Here is a 20581-nt window from a genome sequence, read left to right on the forward strand (position 1 = left end):
TCCCCCTCCCACTCCCTTCCCTCCCCTCATCTGAATCTCCATTATGTTGTCTAGGCTTGAATTGAGCTTCGTGATCTTCTCTACCTTAGTTTCCTCCCAAGTGCTGGGATTGCTGGCACATTGCTAAGCCCAGTCTATCGGCGTCCATCTTTCTGTGAAACAGACTTACTGTTACGTCATAAAGTACCCTGTACTTTACTTTAGGCCTGTGGTGTTTTTGGAATTGGCTTTTGTGTGTGTGTGTGTGTGTGAACAGAAGTTTCTTCACTCCAGTGCATACCAGTTTAACCTTTTCTCTCTTATGGTTGGCATTTTTAAGGCCTGTTAAGAAATGATCTTAGGGGAAGGGCTGGAGAACTGGCCAGTGGTTAAGAACACTTGTTTGCTCTTGCAGAGGACCTGGGTTTGGTTCCCCACACCCACGTGGCAGCTCACAACCATCTGTAATTCCAGATCTAGGAGATCCGATTTCTTTTCTGAACTCCGTGGGGACTGCATGCCCCTGGAGCTAGAATTCTGGTCAATTGTGAGCTACCATGTAGGTTCTGGGAATTGAAGCCAGGACCTTTGCAAGAGCAGTAGATGATGTTCTTAACCACCAAGCCATCTCTCCAGCCCTTAAGACTTCACTTTATAGCATGACATTTGAGTGTGATTCACAGGTCACGTATTTCGGCCATTTCAAGTGTCCAGTTCTGTGGCTTGTAGTGTGCTCACAGTGTGCAGCAATCACTGTCATCACGCCCGTCTCCCCAGACGAGAGTCTCCAGGTCTGTGGAGTTGCCCTTTGCGGCTGCACATCCCATGGACTGTGTTGTGACCTTCATAATTGGTTTCTTCGGTTAGCATGGCCCAGTGTTATATGGGTACCTTTGTGACCGGATAACATTCAGCTTTTGTTGTGAGTCAGGGACTAGCTATAGCTCAGGCTGGTCTGGAACTCTTGATCCTCCTGGTCTGTCTCTCAAGTGCTGGGTTACAGGCTCACAGCCTTTTAGGTGGTCATTTGAATGTGCTGGATGGGGCGTCCCTTTCCCCACACAGAGCAGACACAGGCTTTTATCTGCAGCTCACTTGGCCTCTTTTCTCTCCTCTCCTTCCCAGGCTGTGGCTCTGCCAATGATCTTGTGAGAGTTGGGAACGCCTAGTCGCCCGAGAGCGGCCACCTGCCTTCCCCCAGCATGGCGTCCGACACGCCCGAGTCCCTGATGGCCCTCTGTACCGACTTCTGTCTCCGGAATCTTGATGGCACCCTGGGCTACCTGCTGGACAAGGAGACCCTGCGGCTGCATCCAGACATCTTCTTGCCCAGCGAAATCTGTGACCAGCTGGTCAATGAGTGAGCAAGGGACTCCCCAGGACTGGGGCAGGGTTGGAGCCAAATGTGGGGGATGAAGTGTGAGCTAAAGATGAAGACTGTGTGTTCAGACCCCCACAAGGGGAAGTGGCTATGAGTGTGACATTGAGGGACAATAATGATATGTTTATGTTACCATAGAGATATGGTTGCATATGCATTGATGTGTGTGCACTTGAAGGAATGGGTATATATACATGTAGGATTATGCAGCACAGAACATGTGTGTGAAGCAGTATGTGTGTGTTTAGGAATGAATTAGTATAAAATCCCGCATGTAAATCAGGGCATTTTGTGCTACCCTGTGTGTGTGCTCACACCTGTGCTGCACTTCTGAACTAAGAACACATGGATAAGTATATTTACATGTGTACCAAAACCAGAACAACAGAGGCTGTATCACCCAGATGATCTCTATGCAGCCTCCTGGCAGACCCTCCACTGCACTGGGTGCCTACGGCACAAGGTGTATACACACGCCCTGAGCGCTGGGTATACCAGTTATCCCAAAGGGAAACCATTAGCTCACATGGGAACTGAGGACTGAGCTCGGAATGGTGTTCTGGGCACTCAGTGTGGGCCAAGCGTGATGCTGAACACTTTCTCCCGTTATGAAGAGATTGACATCTAGGCAAGTTCGGTCGTGTGAGCTTCCCAGCTGGGAGCAGTTGAGCCAATCGGTTTCTCTGTATCACCTCTTCTAGCCTGGAACTCACTCTGTGGAGCAGGCTGGGCTCAAACTCAGAGATCCGCCTGCCTCTGCCTCCCAAGTCCTGGGATTAAAGGTGTGTGCCATACCATGCCTGGTTCTTTTCTTTTTTAAAGGGGCCACCATGTAGGCGCTGGAAACTGAATACCAGTCCTCTGCAAGAACAAGTACTCTTTTTTATTCTAAACTTTTATTCTTCTCTCATACATTACATCCTGACCTCAGTTTCCCCTCCCTCTACTCCTCCCAGTCCCTGAGAACAAGTGCTCTTAACAGCTGAGCCATCTCCCTGAGCCCCTAGCCTGGGATCCATGCATACACAGGTGTCGTGGGTAGTTGGGGTCACACTGAAGGCTCACTGTCGGCCTAGCTAGCGTAAGCTCAGAACCATTTTACTTCATTTTAATTTGCCTGCCCTGCAAGGGGCTGCTAAGATGCCAGAGGCTACAAAGGGAAGGTGTGTCTGGACCATGGCGGGACTGTGGCTAAGGTAGTGAGTGCAGTCTGGGGTGATGGGCGGGCTGTGAAGAGGAGGCACACGTGCGGTGTGTGCTGTGTGTGTGCTGTGTGTGTGTGTGTGTGTGTGTGTGTGTGTGTGTGTGTGTGTGTGCTGTGTGTGTGCTGTGTGTGTGTGTGTGTGTGTGTGTGCAGGTTCGTGTTTAGGCTGCTGAAGGGAAGTGCTTGGGACTTGCTGTGGACGATAAGAGGCCCCTTGTGTCACACGAGGTCACCCTGAGGCCCGCCTTTGGACTCTGTCTCCTGAAGCATATGGTGTAGTCAGAATCTGAGCAGGTGCTGTGAAGAGAGGACCGGAAGCTGGCTGTTGCTCGGGTGATGTGGCCTCAGAAGGCGGCCCAGGCGCATGCGTAGGCACTCCCTGACCTGGGCTTGCTTCTCTCCCAGGTATGTGGAGCTGGTCAGTGCTGCCTGCACCTTTGAGCCCCACGAGACCTTCTTCAGCCTCTTCTCAGACCCCCGCAGCACTCGCCTCACCCGGATCCACCTCCGCGAGGACCTGGTGCAGGACCAGGACCTGGAGGCCATTCGCAAGCAGGTGAGGCCGCTCTCGCTGCGGTGCGGACCCCGCCCGTCCCCAGAAGCCAGGCCTGGGTGGCACAGGGTGGGCAGAGGAGCTGAGGCTGCTGTGCCCCTCCAGGACCTGGTGGAGCTGTACCTGACCAACTGTGAGAAGCTGTCGGCCAAGAGCCTGCAGACGCTTCGGAGCTTCAGCCACAGTCTGGTGTCCTTGAGCCTCTTCGGCTGTGCCAACATCTTCTATGAGGAGGACAACCCCGGGGGCTGTGAGGACGAGTGTCTCGTCAACCCCACCTGCCAGGTGCTGGTCAAGGACTTCACCTTCGAAGGCTTCAGCCGCCTGCGCTTCCTCAACCTGGGCCGCATGATAGACGGTGTCCCGGTGGAGTCTCTGCTTCGGCCGCTCAACTCACTGGCTGCCTTGGACCTCTCAGGCATCCAGACGAGCGACGCCACCTTCCTGACACAGTGGAAGGACAGTCTGATGTCCCTTGTGCTCTACAACATGGACCTTTCAGACGACCACATCCGCGTCATCGCCCAGCTGCACAAGCTTCGGTGAGCTGTGCCGTCAGCAGGAGGGGAGGACAGGGCGGGAGGGAGGTGTGGGAGAGAGGGAGCCCTTGCACGGAGGAGCACAGGGGGAGAGCCCACTCCTTAGACCACATATTCTAGCTGGATCTCGAGGGCGATTTAAGGCACCTACGTCCCAGCTGATGTAGAATTCCCTGGAGAAGCTGTGCCAGGCGTGGGCCCTGCCCTGCTGTGACTTGAAGGAGTCAGATCCTGACCTGTGGCCCCTCCCTGACCTGCAGCCACCTGGACATCTCCCGAGACCGCCTCTCCAGCTACTACAAGTTCAAGCTGACTCGGAAGGTGCTCAGCCTCTTGGTGCAGAAGCTGGGGAACCTGATGTCCTTGGACATCTCTGGCCACATGATCCTAGAGAACTGTAGCATCTCCAAGATGGATGAGGAGGCAGGACAGATCAGGTGGGTACCTGGCTATGGCTGCTGGGAGGGTGTCATTTACCAAGCCCTGGGTAAGCACCCTGTGCCAAGTACTGTGCTGGGTACTAGAGATAAGAAACAAGTCTGTAGGGGATTTAGCTGTAGTGGTAGAGCGCTTGCCTAGTAAGCACAAGGTCCTGGGTTTGGTCCTCGGCTCCAGGATAGGGGGTGGGGAATGGGGGGGGGGAAGAAGCAAGTCTGTGAGTCCAGCATGATAATGCACAACTTTAATCCCAGTACACAGAGACAGGGCAGGCTCCTCTCTGTGAATTCAAGGCCAGCCAGGGCTACATAGTTTCAAAAAGGGGCTGGGGTGGCTAGAGAGATGGCTCAGCAGTTTATAGCATTTGTTGCTTTTCCAGAGGACCTGGGTTTGAGCCCCAGCACCCACATGACTGCCTATAACCGTCTACTTCCAAGGGACCTGTCATGCTCTTCTGGCCTCTGCAGGCACCAGGCACACACATAGAGTACAACATATATGCAGGCAAAATACCCATACCCATAAAATTAAAATAAAGAACCAATCACTTTAAAAATCAAGGGCCAGCAAGACAGCTCAGCAGGCAGAGGTGACGACACCAAAGCTGACGACCCGAGTTCTGTCCCTGGAACCCAGTCCTACAAACTGTCCGCTGATTTCTGCAGGAGTGTGAGCGTGCGAGCGTGCACAAGCACACATGCACTCGTTGAGTAAATTAGCATAAATAAATCAAGAAGCAAGTCAGGCCTTGCCCATGTGACCCGTGTGAGCTGGTGGGGATGGAAAAGTCGTTCTGGACGCTGGCCTGGGAAGTGCACACTCGGGGTGCCCTAAGCCATTCTGAGTCTGTTGAACAGATCCCACTGCAGCAGGGGATCAGCATGTGCAAGGCTTGGGGGCCACAGGGAGTGTACCTGGGCAGCGAGCAGCCGGGGCACGATGGTGTTGCCGGGCTGATGTGTGCCTCTGGATTGGTGGTGAGATCTCATTCCAGCCCAGCCACTGTGATTGGCCTCATGGCCTCCGTCAGCCACATTTAGTGGCGTGTGGCAGAGGAGCTTATCTTTGATTGTTAGTGAAACGTGTCCCTGTTAGCCTGGCAGGTGATACCTCTCAAAGGTGGCCGTGGGAGCAGTTCCTGTCCCGTGTTCTTTACACTGTGCCCTTCCCACTCTTCCATCAAGAAGTGGGGGCTGGGAACATAGCTCAGGTGGTAGAGTGTTCGCCTACCATGTACAAAGCCTTGGGCTCCATCCCCGACACAGTGTAGAACAGGCATGGAAGCATGTGCCTGTAATCCCAGCACTTGGGAGGTGAGAGGAGGAGGAGCAGGAGTTCAAGACCACTCTTAGCTACCAGGGAGTTGGGCAGGGACAGGATGAGGCTAGAAGTCCTTGTTTCTTCATCAATGAAATGCCTAGTCTGTGGGGGAGCCCGGGCTAGGTCCAGCCAGGTTGCCAACTCTGGCATGCTCTTTTCCCAGCACCGAGCCTTCCAAGAGCAGCATCATGCCTTTCCGGGCTCTCAGGAGGCCACTGCAGTTCCTGGGACTCTTTGAGACCTCCCTGTGTCGCCTCACACACATTCCAGCCTACAAAGTAAGAGGCGGGGTGTGGGAGGAAGGAGGTGGCCGGGTACCGGAGCGCCACTGAGCCTGGGGATCCCGCTCCCCGGCCCCTTGTGGGTTGTCTTGAACATGTTCCGTCACTAGGTCAGCGGTGACAAAAATGAGGAGCAGGTGCTGAACGCCATCGAGGCCTACACAGAACACCGGCCTGAGGTCACTTCCAGGGCCATCAACCTGCTCTTTGACATCGCACGCATTGAACGCTGCAACCAGCTTCTGCGGGCCCTGAAGGTCAGCTCCGACCCGGGGCCTCCAGGCCCCCAGATCGCCCTGCCCTCCCCTCTGTCCCTCTGCACCCACTGCTGATCCAGGGAAGAAGTAGGCAGCCTTGCCTCGCAAGCTTCCACCCCGTTGGCAGTGCCTGGCTCCCCTGCCCTACTTCCTGTCCTCCCCGCATCTGCCCAGGAGAGCAGGGCTAGGGTCAGCCTTTCCCCAGAGGAGCCATAGTGACTCAGAGCCCAGGCTGTCCTTGCCTGCCTCTGGCAGCACTTCCAGCCCCCGCCCCCGCCCTGTCTCCACACAGCTGGTCATCACAGCCCTCAAGTGCCACAAGTACGACAAGAACATTCAGGTGACAGGCAGCGCTGCCCTCTTCTACCTGACCAACTCCGAGTACCGCTCGGAGCAGAGCGTCAAGCTGCGCCGGCAGGTCATCCAGGTGGTGCTGAATGGCATGGAGTCCTACCAGGAGGTGACGGTGAGCCCCCTGCCTACTGTGGCCTGCATGCTTTGGCCCAGGAACCCTTCCTGCCTCCCAGGGTCCCAGACACGCGTGTCCCCCGGGCTCGCCTGGACTTAGGTGGCCTTCGTCAATTCCCCTTGCATAGCCACTGTCCCAGAAACCTGTCTCTAGCCTCCAATGCCACTCACTCACTGCCATGGCCACCCCACCTCTGCCCTCTGAGTCCCAGGTGTGCCTTCTCCTCTGCCCCTGTGTCCCTATCACTGTTGGGAAGGTTGTCTCTAATACCTGTGTTTTAATTATAAAAAAAGAACATTTACCAAAGAACACTTACAGATACAAAGATGTGAACTCCACCTAAAACCCCGCCACACTTAGAGCCTTTCACTGACACCCCTTATTCTGACTTTTAGCCTGTGCAGGGGAGTTTAGTAAATGGGTCATCTGCACCATGCTTCATGTTGTTGATGTAATGTGATGTTTGCTTCTGTGGGTGAGAATGTGCAGACAATTTTTTTTAGTTGTTATTATTAACATTCATTGGTGTTTAGGGTGCGTGTATGTCTGTGTGAGGGTGTCAGAAGTCCTGGAACTGGAATTACAGACAGGTGTGAGCTTGCCATGTGGGTGCTGGGAATTGAACTCAGGTCCTCTGGGAAAGCAGCCAGTGTTCTTAACCACTGAGCCATCTCTCCATCCGCACAAATAATTTCTGCTTTGAAGACTTGGCTTAGACAAAAGGGAGAGAAAGCGGAATCAGGCATGCTGACTCTTGCTTGTGATGGTGGCCTCAGGAGGCTGAGGGGAGGATTGAGGTCTGGGCTACAGAGTAAAACCCTGCCTCAGAAAGAAAATCACTGGACATCCCAGCACTCAGGAGGCAGAGGCAGGTGGATCTCTGTGAGTTTCAAAACAAGTTTCAGGATGGCCAGTACTACACAGAGAGACCCTGTCTCAGAAAAGGAAGGAAGGAAGGAAGGAAGGAAGGAAGGAGGGAGGGAGGGAGGGAGGGAGGGAGGGAGGGAGGGAGGGAGGGAGGGAGGGAGGGAGGAAGGAAGGAAGGAAGGAAGGAAGGAAGGAAGGAAGGAAGGAAGGAAGGAAGGAAGGAAGGAAAACGGGGCATGGAAAGATAGTTCAGCAATTAAGAGCACTGACTGCTGTTGCAGAGAACCCAGGTTCAAATCCCACATCTCACAACCATCTGTAACTCCAGTCCCAGGGGATGCAGCACCCTCTTCTGGCCTCCGGGGGCACTGCATGCAAGTGGTACACATACATGCAGGCAATCACCCACATACGTAAAATTAAAATCAAGAAAACGAAGGAGCTAGGACACTAGCTGTCTGCACAGGTGATAGCACATAAACATTGTACAGGGTTGCCTTTCAACTGTAAAGTAAGGCCAGAGCAGAGGCAGGGTTCTGCCTCTCTGAGTTCGAGTCCAGCCTGATCGACAGAGCGAGTTCCAAGACAGCCAGGGCTACAGAGAAACACTGTCTTGCACAAGCAAAAATTTAAAAAAAGAAAAATTTAAAAAGAAAGAAAAACTTTAAAATCAACTTTTTCTCAAATTCTAATATTTTGGGTCAGGATTGTAGCTCAGTGACGGAACACATGTACAAGGCCTGAGGTTTGGAGTTCAGTTCCCAGCACTGCAAAAAGTGTGTGTGTGTGCATGCATGTGTGTGATAAACGGAAAAACAAATAAGATGTTGCCCCAGGGACCATACTCTCTAAGTAGTGTGATCAATAAAACGTGGTGGCTGTCAATATTTAATAAGGAAGGAAATGGCTAGATCTATGACTCAGTGGTTAACAGCACTGACTGCCCTTGCAGAGGACATGGGTGCAGTTCCCAGCACGCATTGGTGCTCACAGTTGGCTGGAACACCTGTTCCAAGGGTTCCAGCACCTTCTGATCTCGAGCACCAGGCATGAATGCAGGCAAAACACTCATACACATACAATAAATTTAAAAATTGAAAATATGAGTTTAATAAGGAAGGGAATGAGATTAAACGGTGATCAGTGCTGGCTGGGAAAGAGCAGCTGAGAAGGGGTGTGGCCAGATGCCGATACGATGTCCTGAGAATGCAGGCCAGCACAGCCACCTGGGAAACAGCCGGGCCTTACCCAGCAGCATGAATACTTGTACACTTACATCAGGCAAGCCAGGCTTGGTGGAGGCAAGAGGCTCAGGGGCTCAGCGTCATCTTCAACTGCGTTTGAAACCATCCTGAACTATATAAGACCCTCTCAAGAAAACAAAAGCCAGAGCATGTGCGCTGTGTCATGGGCATCAGGAAGCACATATAACCCATTGTGGACAGTGACCAAAGTCTGGTAGCGGGAGATGATAGATCGACAGAGGTGTCATGAGGGAATGCTTCCTGCAGTGAGAAAGAGTACACTCTAGCTGCATGTAACAACACTTGGCCCTGCGAGCAGTCCTGAACAGTGACTGTGGCTCCCTGGGAAGGGTAGGGAGGGTCTTGGGATCAGGAAGGGACTCTGGGTGTCGGCAGTGTTGTTTCTTGGCATAGGTAGTGGTTACATGGGTATGTTTTTATAATTATATACTCTACAAAAATTTCATGTTTTTAAATGCTTTTTTAGAATAACCTTAATAAAAACGAAAAGCAAGCCAACAAGCATTAGCTGGGCCTGGTAGTAAGTCTTGGGAGACTGAGGTAGGGAGGGTAGGCGTTGAAGCTAGCCCTGGCTACATAGTAATTTGAATTCAGCCTGGATTACGTGAGACCCCCATCTCCATCTCAAAAAGCTCCAAACAGAAGAGCCTGGCAGGCTGCTCCTCGGGGGCTGCCCAGCTCTGGGTGGCCCCGGCCTCGAGCCCTGCTCCAATCTGTGCCTGAACGTGCTCTGCTGTCCCCACCTGGCCCAGGTGCAGCGGAACTGCTGTCTGACCCTGTGCAACTTCAGCATCCCCGAGGAGCTGGAGTTCCAGTACCGCCGCGTCAACGAACTTCTGCTCAGCATCCTCAGCCCCACGCGGCAGGACGAGTCGATCCAGCGCATCGCCGTGCACTTGTGCAACGCCCTGGTCTGCCAGGTGGACAATGACCACAAGGAGGCTGTGGGCAAGATGGGCTTCGTGGTGGTACGTGTGCTTGCCCGCCCTTGTCATCCTGCCCTCTGTGAGTAAGGCCCCAGGAGACCTGGGCTGGGGTAGGAGGGCAGGGAAAGTCAGCAGGGTAGACCCAAGGGAGCGCATCTGGGTTCTTTTTTTTTTAATAATTTATTTAATTTTTATTTTATGTGCATTGGTGTGAAGGTGTCAGGTCTCCTTCCTGTTGTGAGCTGCCATATGGTGCTGGGAATTGAACCTGGGTCCTCTGGGATAGCAGCCAGTGCTCTTAACCACTGAGCTATCTCTCCAGCCGGCATCTGTGTTCTTTTCATCTTTATGAGGGTTGGGGTGTAGGAGAGGATTGCTAAGGACTGAGTGCAGGGCCTGGCAAACGCTGGGCAAGTGCCCAGCACTGAGCCTCACACCAGCACTTAGAAGACTTTCGTGTGTGTGTGTGTGTGTGTGTGTGTGTGTGTGTGTGTGTGTGTGTTGTGTGTGTACGCTCGCTCGCGCGTTAGTAGGGCTAGTGCAGGCCAGATTGGTTTGATCCATCTAGAGCTGGAGTTATAGGTGGCCATGTGCCGTCTCACACTTGGGTCCTCTGCAAGAATAGTGTGCACTCCAGCTACAGAGCTGTCTCTGCAGGCCCCAGAAGAGTTGTTTGTTTAGTTCTTTTATTTTTAGTTTTTTGAGACAAGGTCTTTCTATGTAGCCCTGGCTGGCCTGGAACTTGATATGTAGACCAGGTTGGTCTCAAACTCAGAAAGATCCACCTGCCTTCCCCAGAGTGCCGGTATTAAAGGTGTATACCACCAGCCACCATGACCACCTCAGAAAAACTGTTTTGTTTTGTTTTGTTTTTCAAGACAGGGCTTCTCTATGTAGCCCTGGATGTCCTGGAACTTGCTTTGTAGACCAGGCTGGCCTCAAACTCACTGAGATCCTCCTACCTCTGCCTCCTAAGTGCTGGGATTAAAGGTGTGCACCACTATGCCTGGCGATCAGAAGAATTTCTGAATGTGATTGTTGCTGATTATTGTGTGGCCTTCCCTGTCTTTGAACTACTTCCACTCAGCTCCATGCAGTAATCCCTGTGGCAGGAGACCAGGGTGGGCCTCCATCACTGTGCTGTCCTGGCCTGCTATGAATAAATTCCCAGCCAGTACCTGGGACAGGATAAATATGGGAGGGAAGGAGGAGGCGGGCACTAGATGCATCCATCGTTAGCCTCACTTTACCCCTGGGGAAGGGCAGCCCAGAGCATGGGAGGGCTGGGTCAAGTACCAAGGGTATGTTCTTGACCACCCTTCAAACAGCCCACAAAAAAACCGTAGTGTCGGGCCAGGCGGTGGTGGCGCACGCCTTTAATCCCAGCACTCGGGAGGCAGAGGCAGGCGGATCTCTGAGTTCGAGGCCAGCCTGGGCTACCAAGTGAGTCCCAGGAAAAGTACAAAGCTACACAGAGAAACCCTATCTTGAAAAATCAAAAAACAAAACAAACAAAAAAAAAAAACCGTAGTGTTGGGTGCTGTTGGGCTGTCACCCAGGACAGCCAGTGGCCCCCTCTGCTGAGCTCCCGGGCTGTTGGAGTCCTGGCCTCAGGCAGCCTCTCTCCTCTCCCCACAGACCATGTTGAAGCTGATCCAGAAGAAGCTGCTGGACAAGACGGTAAGGAGAGCCTCACCTACTCTGCCCTCACCCCAGAGATTCTGTGCCAGGGCTGGCCGTGTGTCCTTAGGTGGGCTCGGCTGAGCTGTGCCTCCCCCACAGTGTGACCAGGTGATGGAGTTCTCCTGGAGTGCCCTGTGGAACATCACAGACGAGACACCCGACAACTGCGAGATGTTCCTCAACTTCAATGGCATGAAGCTCTTTCTCGACTGCCTCAAGGTAGGCACTGCCCTGGCTGCCACCCACCCCACAGGCTGCCACCCACCCCACAGGCACTGTCCCATACAAGCTTCCCATGGACACCGGGGCATGAGCAATCCAGCCCCCGCCCCGGCCCCCCCGCCCCCCAGCTGGGCCTCCTGAGATCCTTTCTGCCAGGGAACCCCCAGCCTGTGTTCACAGCAGTCTGCTGTGATTGCCCACAGACCATTTCCTGCTAGTAGATACAGTTCTGCCCAGAAGGTAAGACTCGGTTTCTTGCTCTAGCTTCCGAGGAGCTCCCCAAAAGAACCCTTCTAAGCTGTGGCAAATGGAGCCACACTTGTCCCACAGGTCACAGGACACTAGAAAGTTGGGGTCAGCCTACTGTACCCCTTCTGTGTCTAGAGGGCCATTCAGACAGGTGCCCACAAAGCCTTCAGGGTAACAATCAGACATTAAATGACCGAGTACAAAGGCCTTGCTGGATCTGGTTCCCCAGGAGTTCCCAGAGAAGCAGGAACTGCACCGGAACATGCTGGGACTCTTGGGGAACGTGGCAGAGGTGAAGGAGCTGCGGCCTCAGCTGATGACCTCGCAGTTCATCGGCGTCTTCAGGTTGGTGCTTCCTCGGCTGCCAGGGCACTCACAACAGTAGTGTGTATTCGATGGCCACAGCCATGCTCAGTCTAGGTTTCTGTCAGTGACCCTGCTTTCTGTCTGTAATGGGGGTTTTGTTTTCAATTGGCTTGAATTATGTCGGGGGTGGATGGGTATGTGCCCATGAGTGCAATTGCCCATGAAGGTCAGAAGCTTTGGGTCTTCCTGGAGCTTCAGGGTACAGGCATTTGCAAGCCGCCAAGTGTGCTGGGAATATTCCGGTCTCTGAAAGAGCAGCGTGTGCGTTTAACCATGGAGCCGTTTCTCATGCCCCTGGGTGTTGTCTTTTTCTTTCAACCTGCCGCAGATGGCAATAATGTCACATCCATTTTTGAAGGACTCTGTGACTAACAAGTGGCTGGATGTGTTGGCACAAGCTTGTAATCCCAGCACTTGGGGGACGAAGCAGGAATCTTGACGACATAGCACGTTCCAGGCCAGCCTGAACTGCATGAGATCCTGACTCAAAAAAACAAACAAACAAAAGACCCTAGTCGTTTACAGCTGAGCCCGGTAGTACACACTGCAATCCCAGTGCTCAAGAGGCTGACCAGGCAGAGTCACAGTAATAGTGCCTCTGGCATCGGGGGTCTAGGTTATCATCCATGAGTGCATGATGGATTTTTCCTTCTTCCTCCTGGTAGCAACCTGCTGGAAAGCAAGGCCGATGGCATTGAGGTTTCTTACAATGCCTGTGGTGTTCTGTCCCACATCATGTTCGATGGGCCTGAGGCCTGGGGTGTCTGTGAGCCCCAGAGGCCAGAGGTGGAGGAGCGTATGTGGGCAGCCATTCAGAGCTGGGACATCAACTCCCGGAGGAATATCAACTACAGGTGAGAGATGGGAAGGTACCCAGCATGGAGAGTCAGAAGCTGCTTGTCCCAGCATGCTGTATCCAGAGCTCCATCCTGGTCCTGTCCTCCAACGGCATTTTCTCTCGCCCACTGTAGGATCCAGTGTGTGATGGGCACATTCCCCACTTAGTAACACCTGTGTGTATCCAAGGCCTGTGTTTTATGCATGCTTGATTCAGAACTAAATACACAGCAAAACACAAGTCACCTGTAACCCTGTCCCCACCAGGCTGGCTTCAGTTCTTACTGTGCTGTGAGTGGATTGCAGTCTCCAGTCAGCCCCTTTCTTCCCGCCAGGCTGTCTGTGCAGCTGGTTATTAAGTCAAATACTCTTTTGAAAGGATGGGCTGAGGTCTGCAGCTTTGCTCAGGCCCTAGGTCCCTGGGAGACAGGAAGCTCAGTCTCGGGGCCCCTCTGAGGCCTTGCTGATTTGGTTTGGGGCTGGCACTCCAGCCTGGCCTAGAGTCACTGTAGGTAATTTCCAGGGCTTCTCCCTTCCTCGCCACAGCTTGTTTCGCTCAGGTTGCCGAGACCCCCCAGCTTTCCCTCTGTTCTGACTTTGATCTTGTCCAGCGTGAGCTGCTGGGCAGAGCCTGCAGCAGGACCGCTGGCATCCCCCGGGCTTGCCCATGCTGCCCTTAGGCCCCTGCAGGGAGGAGAGCCCACTCACCCCCTGCTTCAGTCTCAGGGGCAACAGCACCAGTCTCTCTCCCTCCAGGTCCTTTGAGCCGATTCTCCGCCTCCTTCCTCAGGGCATCTCTCCAGTCAGCCAGCACTGGGCCACCTGGGCCCTGTACAACCTCGTGTCTGTCTACCGTGAGTGCCTTCCCTCCCCAAGTTCAGACCCTCACTCAGCTGAACACAGCATGTCCACAGGGAGCTTGCATGCAGGAGGGGTCCCGTGGGGTTACCGTTGTCCTTGTGTCTTAGAGCAGTCCTCTGCACTTGGGGACTGGTGGCATGCTGGGGTGATGGCAGCCCCACGCACCATCAGAAGCGACTCGGCCTGTACAGTGTGCCTTTCCTCACACTCTCTACCCTACTTGTCAGTGACCTTCCAGTCTTTTTACCACCTGCAGGGCAAAAGGATACCCGTGGCTCCAGCCTGGGTGGTTACCACAGTCCCCCGGGGGTGTCTTACTAACAATATCATAAATGCAAGCTGCTGCCTGGGGACTCCAGTTCCAAAACTCCCTGGGAACCTGTGTCATGATGCAAACCTCTAAGAGGGGTATCATGCTTTGGGCCTGTGCTTGGAATAATATTTTCTTAATTTATTTGTTAGGACAAAGTCTGGGGGAACTACAACAACTTTGGACCACAATAGGAAGTGTCTTTCCCAAGGGCTTGCCCCTTTCCGGTCCAGGTGGACCCAGGAGGCAGGCAGACGTGGCTTGCCCCAGCCCCAGTGGGTCCCTCCCCGCCGCCACTGGCAGCCGCTGTAGAGCAGTTCTGGAAGCAGGGTGGGTGTCTGGGGCACAGACCCGTAGAAAGCCGCCCATCCTCAGCTCCCTGCTCTGCCTACAGCTGACAAGTACTGCCCCCTGCTGATCAAAGAAGGTGGGATGCCCCTGCTGAGGGAGCTGATCAAGATGGCCACTGCCCGGCAGGAAACCAAGGAGATGGCCCGGTAAGAGACAAATCTTGCATTTCTGGCTGGGTATCTTGATCTGGTGGGCAAGGGGCACAGTGGGAATGGCCAAAGTTCCCAGGGGTCACTCGGGTTGAATGTGGAGCAGACAGTGTATGGCTGTCCAGCAGGGGCCCCTGTCATTTATCCATGTCACCGATCTGCAGCAGAGTTAATCTGCTCTCAAGGGCCCGGCTGGCTTCCTTTGATTCCCACTGAGAACCTCCTTGCTGCCCAGCAAGAACTCCACATTATTTTTGACCACAGTGATTCCAATGAAAAAGGACTCAGTGTGGTGATGCATATTATAGAGGCCATGTGTGCACAGTGCAGGTTTATCTGAATGCCAAGTGCGAAGGCGAAGGTCACCAGGGGAAAAGTGCCCTTTGATAGGCTAAAAGGAAGCTCAGTGGTACAGTATGCATGTACAGTGTGGGGCATGTGCAAGGCCATCCATAGCACATATATATGTGTGCACGTGTGTGCACACATACATACCCACGCACACGCACAAATCATCAGTGTGGGTGTTGGGGTATGCCAGAGTCCACACTGGGCTTCTGTGTCTGGGATTCATTGTTGAGTGTTGAGCATCAGCTCTGATTGTCCCTCCAGTGTGTGCACAAGAAAGTACAATACCACCTGCTAGTATCAGTTGGACTGGCCATCCTCTCTCCCGATCCATTCTAGTTGGGAGGGTAGTCCCTTGTCATAATTCTGAGCACAGTGTAGCCTGAGGCTCAGACACCCCCACCCCCACCCTCAGGATCTGTCCTCCTGGGCTGGAGGCATCAATCAGCTGGTTCCATTCATTATTTTTGGTGAAGGCATTGCTTCAGTCTTACTGACAGACTAGTCCTCAGTCTTCCTCGGAAGTCCCGGGGAACTTACCAGCAGATTTCTTACCAGGGGCCCGGGGCTATCTGTGCCAAACAAGGATCCTAGGACTTGCCAGTCACTAGGTGGGGCTCACCGGCCCTCTGGCACCAAAGGCCCTTTTGGCATCAAGGAATGAATGGCCCTGGGCATTTCCTTCTCAAAGGCCTTAATGCAGCCTTTTAGCAAATTGGGGCTGCAGCGAACCCCCAAACCCAGAGGCTTCCTGTTGAGCAGGCAAGCAGTGTAGGTCAAACGTAACCACACCAGCAGTGGGTGGCAGTTTTCTCAGGGAGCAGGGTGAGCTGGGACACTAAGACCTGAGACAGCGTGGCTGCCTGTGCAGATCTCCAGTCTGGTCCTTTTTGGGGACCGCCTAGTGGACTTCTGCTGAGAGAGTGGGCTGGTGTGCAGGGAAAACGGTGAGGAAGGCAGCAGTAGGTTCGGGGGCTCAGGCCTGGCTGCTTGTAGGACCCCCTTCCCAAGCTGAGGGCAGTGGCAGTGCTCATGGCCACAGGCGCTGTTTCCCAGGGGCTCTGCCAGCCACTGACACCCCATTCAAGTCTGCGTCAGCATCAGGGTCACTCTTAAGGTTCCTTAGACAGCTGTGTGGCCCCAGGAGGAACGGGGGGGGGGGGGGGGAGACGGGGGACCAGGAGGAGCGGGGGGGGGGGGGGGGGGGGGAGGGGCAGGAGGAGCGGGGGGCCCCCGGCAGGAGCGGCTCTCCTTAGCCACCCTCCACTGCTCTGCCCCGTTGCATCCAGCAAGGTGATTGAACACTGCAGTAACTTTAGAGAGGAGAACATGGACACGTCCAGATAGAGGCCTCCACCCATGGCCACACAGCTCGGACCACAGGACAGGAGGAAGCGCTGGAGGTCCAGTGGCGGGTCCCTTCCGCCTCCCCAGGATGAAGAGACAGCGAGGACTTTGCACACCGACGCTTTTCCTTAATGTTAGTGAGATCTATATATTCTATATATATTATTTTTTTTTGGTAGGAAGTGTGAAGTTTTGTGTGTATGACCTCTCCTGAGTCTTCGCAGCTCCCTGCCACTCTCAGCCTGCCTCCAAGCTTTCATGGCTACCATGCTCACTCCCGCCCAGCCAGGCTTGCCTCTAATGCTGTGCGTCTCCAGCCCCTTCCCAGTGAGCTCAGACCCTGGCCCGGCTTCTGTTGTTGTGGGAGGAGCTGGCCCTTACTGGGCAACAGCCCCATGCCTGCCTGAGGGCCCTGTCGGGGCCCCCAGGTGAGGCTTGATGGGGTTGGGGGATTAAGACCAGCTCTATTGAGTCTCCCAGAAGCCTTGGTGCTCCAGGCTGTAAGCCGTCCGAGGCCTCAGGCTAAGCAGCTCCTGTCCAGGGCCCCCCTGAAGAAGCAGGGCTGTGTTGACTCTCTGGCCAGGGCTGCCTGTGGCCATGCTGCTATGGAGGCTGCCTCAAGTCTCCCTCAGGCCCCAGGCTTTTGAAGGCTCCAGCCCAGAGGTGGTCAGAACTCAGGGGCGATTCCATTGCCCCTTCTGCCAAACATGCCCACCCCACCCCAGCTCTGGCAGCTGGCACCTTCCAGGACCAGGTCTTGCTCCTTTTTCTGTAGCTCTCATCTGCCCCCAGCATCCCAGTGCCCAGGTACTCCCACCAGCAGAGCTGAGCCCACCCCCCTGCCCAAAAGATACAAGGCAGGGGCTCCCCACTTCAGCCCTTCACGGTGACAGCGGGCAGTCACCTCCAGACCAGCACTGGGACGGTCCTCTGTCCCTCCAGCCCACTCAGGCTGTCCCTGAGAAGCCGCTGTGTTGTGTTACAGGCACAGTGACAGGCCGCCGCTGTCTAGGCATCTCGTGCATTGTGCGTTGTATCTGTGCATTGCTCCTCACTGACACAGGACCACTGAGGAGGCCTGTGCTCACGAGAGCAAAGCCCCCCCTGGAGGCAGCTTTTGGTGTGGCTTTTTCTGCCCTCTTTCTTCCCCGGGCCTGTCCTTTGATTTTTCTGGCCTGGCCTGTCTGTCTCCAGGCAGAAGGGGCCTGGCTGTTCACAAAACGCAGGGAGAGGTAACTGACCTCTCCAGAGGAAGCTGTCTCCCTGGCCAAGTTAGAGAGAGGGCATAGCCGTGTGCTTCTCCATGCGGCACGCGGGCGACCTTAGCCCTCCTTTCCACCCCTGCCCTTCTGGCAGCAGCCAGACCATGAGCAGAGTTCACATCCCATGCTTTACCACCTGCGGTCTGGGGAATGTCTGTACTTTGGGGTGTCACAGAAATACATTTTTGTGCAAAGTGCAGAAGAGTGGTCTCTTTCTCTTTTTGCAAAGGAGATTGGGGAATACTGGTCTGGGGTGGGGTGGGGGGTCAGGAAAGGGGCTAAGGGTCTCCCAGGGGGACCCTGGACTCTCCAGGTGGTTTTGTCGCAGGTGTATGTGCCGGCAGGCTGGAGACAGGCGGCACACTGAGGCGAGGTGCATCTGTGACATTCCCTCCACATCTATGCCTAGACACTGAGGTCATGGCTGGCCACCAGACTGCCAGAGCCTCCGCTGGCTGGCACAGCCTACTGGGAGAGACACAGTAAATAGAAATGGACTCGCCACTGTGCAGGAAAGATCGGAAAGGTGCCTCCTGCCATGCCGGGAAGGTGGCTCAGAACGTCTGGTGGGTGCTAGGCCGTGTCACAGAGCCCTGTGGAGGGAGAAGAGCAGGACGCCGGCAGAGCGTCCTCCACATGAGGCTAAGCCGAGCAGCGGAGTGGAGCCTGCCAGGGATCGCGTCTCAGACAGAGAGAGGGCCCTGCTGTGGCAGTCAGGGAAACCGCCCCCTGGGGAGCAGTACTGGAAAGGCACATGAAGAGCTGGGGGGGGGGGGGGGAACAAAGCTAAAGAGCCGAGCACAAACCTGAAATGAGGAGGCTCCGGCCTTGCCAGGACAGCCCTGCTTCCGTCTCGGCCCTCGTGGACCGGCCGAGTAGTCCTCGCTCTCACACGTTCTTGAATTGACAGAACCACGCGGGTCAGGTGCTCTCCAGACCAGAGGGTGAGGGCAGAAGTCCCAGGGCCACATCAAACGGTTCTGGGAGCTGGCCTGCTGACACACGCCCTCCTCAGTAGAGCAGAGGTCCCCTCTTCCCCTCAGCAGAGCCCACACCAGGCTCTTCCCTGGGGGAGCACCCTCTATCACTGGCAGCCCACAGGGTCCGGCCAGAAAGGGCATCACAAGGGGTGCTTTGCCCTTGAACTCTGAGCGGGTCAGCCAAGCCCCGGAGAGATGAGTGTGGCGTCAGGGGCCTGCTGAAGGCTCCTTCTGTGCACACCCTGTGTGCATCCGGCGTCCTTCCTGGTCCTTGGGACAACCCTCAGTACACGGACTCAAAAGGTGAGGTGCCTTCTTACCTCAAGTACCGCAGCAAAGGGGGGACACAGGCTTCCCGCCTCCACCACGTGCTCCTCGCCCAGGTGCCTGCTGCTCCCCGTTTCCGGAACCCTGCTTCCTGCTCTCTCCTCACCCTGCTACACTCCCGTGGGGCTGCGAACACCAGTGAGGGCTGTGCTGACATCCAGGACCCTCATAGGTTGATTTTATTTACTTTGTGTGAGTGTACACTACTTGGGTGCCCATGGTGGCCAGAAGAGGGCAACAGCTCATAGCTGGGTAGCATGGGGGCTGAGAACCAAATTTCTTGAAGAGCAGTGAGCATTGACCCCTCAGCCCATCTCTCCAGCCATCTCATCCAGGGCTCTTATTAAAAACCTCACTGGTTGAGCCAGACATGGCTTGGCAAGTAAAGGGGCTTGATTCCAAGGCTGACACCTGAGTTCCATTCCCAGACCGACCCACACTGGGAAAGCCGAGATCAGACTCCTGCAACCCCTCCCATCCCAAAAAACACAAATAAATACGCTAATTTTGTTACTGTTTTTCGAGAAAAGGTTTCTCTGTATAGCCCTGCCTGTCCTGGAACTCACCCTGTAGCCCAGGCTGGCCTGGAACTCATAGGGATCCCCCTGCCTCTGCCTCCCCATGCTGCGATCAAAGGTGTGCGCCACCACTATCTGGCTACATTGTTTTTTTCAAGACAGGGTCTCTCTGTAGACCTAGCCTATGTGAAATTGTGTAGACCAGGCTGCCTCTGCCTAGTACTGGAATCAAAGGCACACACCACCATGCACAGTTGTACTGTGGCTTCTGCAGAGGGCCACACTTTGGCTCCCAGCACTCATTGGTGCTTATAACCATCTGTAAGTCCAGTTCCAGAGGACCTGAGACCCTCTTATGACCTCTGCAGACACCAAGCCCAGACATGATGCACAGACATGCATCCAGGCAAAACATTCACACTCATAAAATAATAATAACCAGGCTCAAGCCTGATGACCTGATTTGAGTCTCTATAACCCGCATGGCAGGAGAGAACCAACAGGTAGGATTATCCTCTCCTTCCCATGGATACACCATGGGATCTATATAGGTGTGCACACACAGACTCACAAATAAGTGGGGTGTGTGTGTTGTTTGTTTTTGCTTGTTTGTATTGTTTTGTCGTCGTCCGTCGTCTGTCGTCGTGTCCCCCCCCCTCCCCCCCCCCCCCCCCCCCCCCCCCCCCCCCCCCCCGCCAGACAGAGCCTCACCATTCAGCCCTATAGACCAGGGCTGGCCACCAGCCTGTCTCTCTGGCTCAAACGCTGACATTATAAAGATGTGTGCCTCTGTCCTAGTGCTGGGTTTAAAGATGTGGGCGGCTCTGTTTGTTTGTTTGTTTGTTTTCTGAGACAGGGTTTCTCTATGTAGCCTTGGCTGTCCTGGATCTCTTAGAGATCGCCCGCCTCTGCCTTTAGTGCTGGAATTAAAGGTGTGCGCCACCACTGTCTGGCTTTGAAACCCCTTTTTTGAGACAAACTTTCATATCACACAAGTTGGTTTTGAATCCTCTCCCCCATGTATAGTGGAGGATGACCTTGAATTTCTGATTTCCCCGCCTCTACCTCCTGTATGTTGAGATTGCAAGCATGCACCGCCATACTCATTTTATACCATGCTGGGAATTGAATCCAGGTTTCAGTGCATGCGAACCAAGCACTCTAACAATTATAGAGTTACTAATCCCCAGTCCCTATTTAGTAATACCACGAAAAGGTTCTGATTAGCCCTAACCCTGCACACGCGCGCGCGCACACACACACACATACACACACACACACTGAGAGAGAGG

At 54.4% G+C, this 20581-nt stretch overlaps 1 protein-coding gene across 12 annotated transcripts in view; it reads left to right on the plus strand.

Annotated features, from left to right (window-relative positions):
* Zer1 (zyg-11 related cell cycle regulator) overlaps positions 1-17666 on the plus strand; it is a 40013-nt gene extending 22347 nt beyond the window's left edge. For 7 of the 12 annotated variants that reach the window (XM_016001948.3, XM_076569009.1, XM_076569010.1 and 4 more), the window contains 15 exons: positions 1105-1339; positions 2970-3120; positions 3223-3659; positions 3917-4093; positions 5578-5692; positions 5806-5952; positions 6245-6418; positions 9306-9521; positions 11118-11159; positions 11262-11381; positions 11863-11978; positions 12665-12853; positions 13593-13690; positions 14402-14504; positions 16145-17666. In XM_016001948.3, coding sequence (XP_015857434.2) covers positions 1182-1339; positions 2970-3120; positions 3223-3659; positions 3917-4093; positions 5578-5692; positions 5806-5952; positions 6245-6418; positions 9306-9521; positions 11118-11159; positions 11262-11381; positions 11863-11978; positions 12665-12853; positions 13593-13690; positions 14402-14504; positions 16145-16202 — 2301 coding nt within the window. In that variant the 5' untranslated portion in view covers positions 1105-1181 and the 3' untranslated portion in view covers positions 16203-17666. The remainder of the gene's footprint in view (positions 1-1104; positions 1340-2969; positions 3121-3222; positions 3660-3916; positions 4094-5577; positions 5693-5805; positions 5953-6244; positions 6419-9305; positions 9522-11117; positions 11160-11261; positions 11382-11862; positions 11979-12664; positions 12854-13592; positions 13691-14401; positions 14505-16144) is intronic. The other 5 variants (XM_076569013.1, XM_076569015.1, XM_076569014.1 and 2 more) reach the window with 1 other exon arrangement.
* Positions 17667-20581: the final 2915 nt, after the last annotated feature.

This window comes from Peromyscus maniculatus, chromosome 4 (genome assembly GCF_049852395.1).
Source record: "Peromyscus maniculatus bairdii isolate BWxNUB_F1_BW_parent chromosome 4, HU_Pman_BW_mat_3.1, whole genome shotgun sequence".
NCBI classification, from domain to species: domain Eukaryota; kingdom Metazoa; phylum Chordata; class Mammalia; order Rodentia; family Cricetidae; genus Peromyscus; species Peromyscus maniculatus.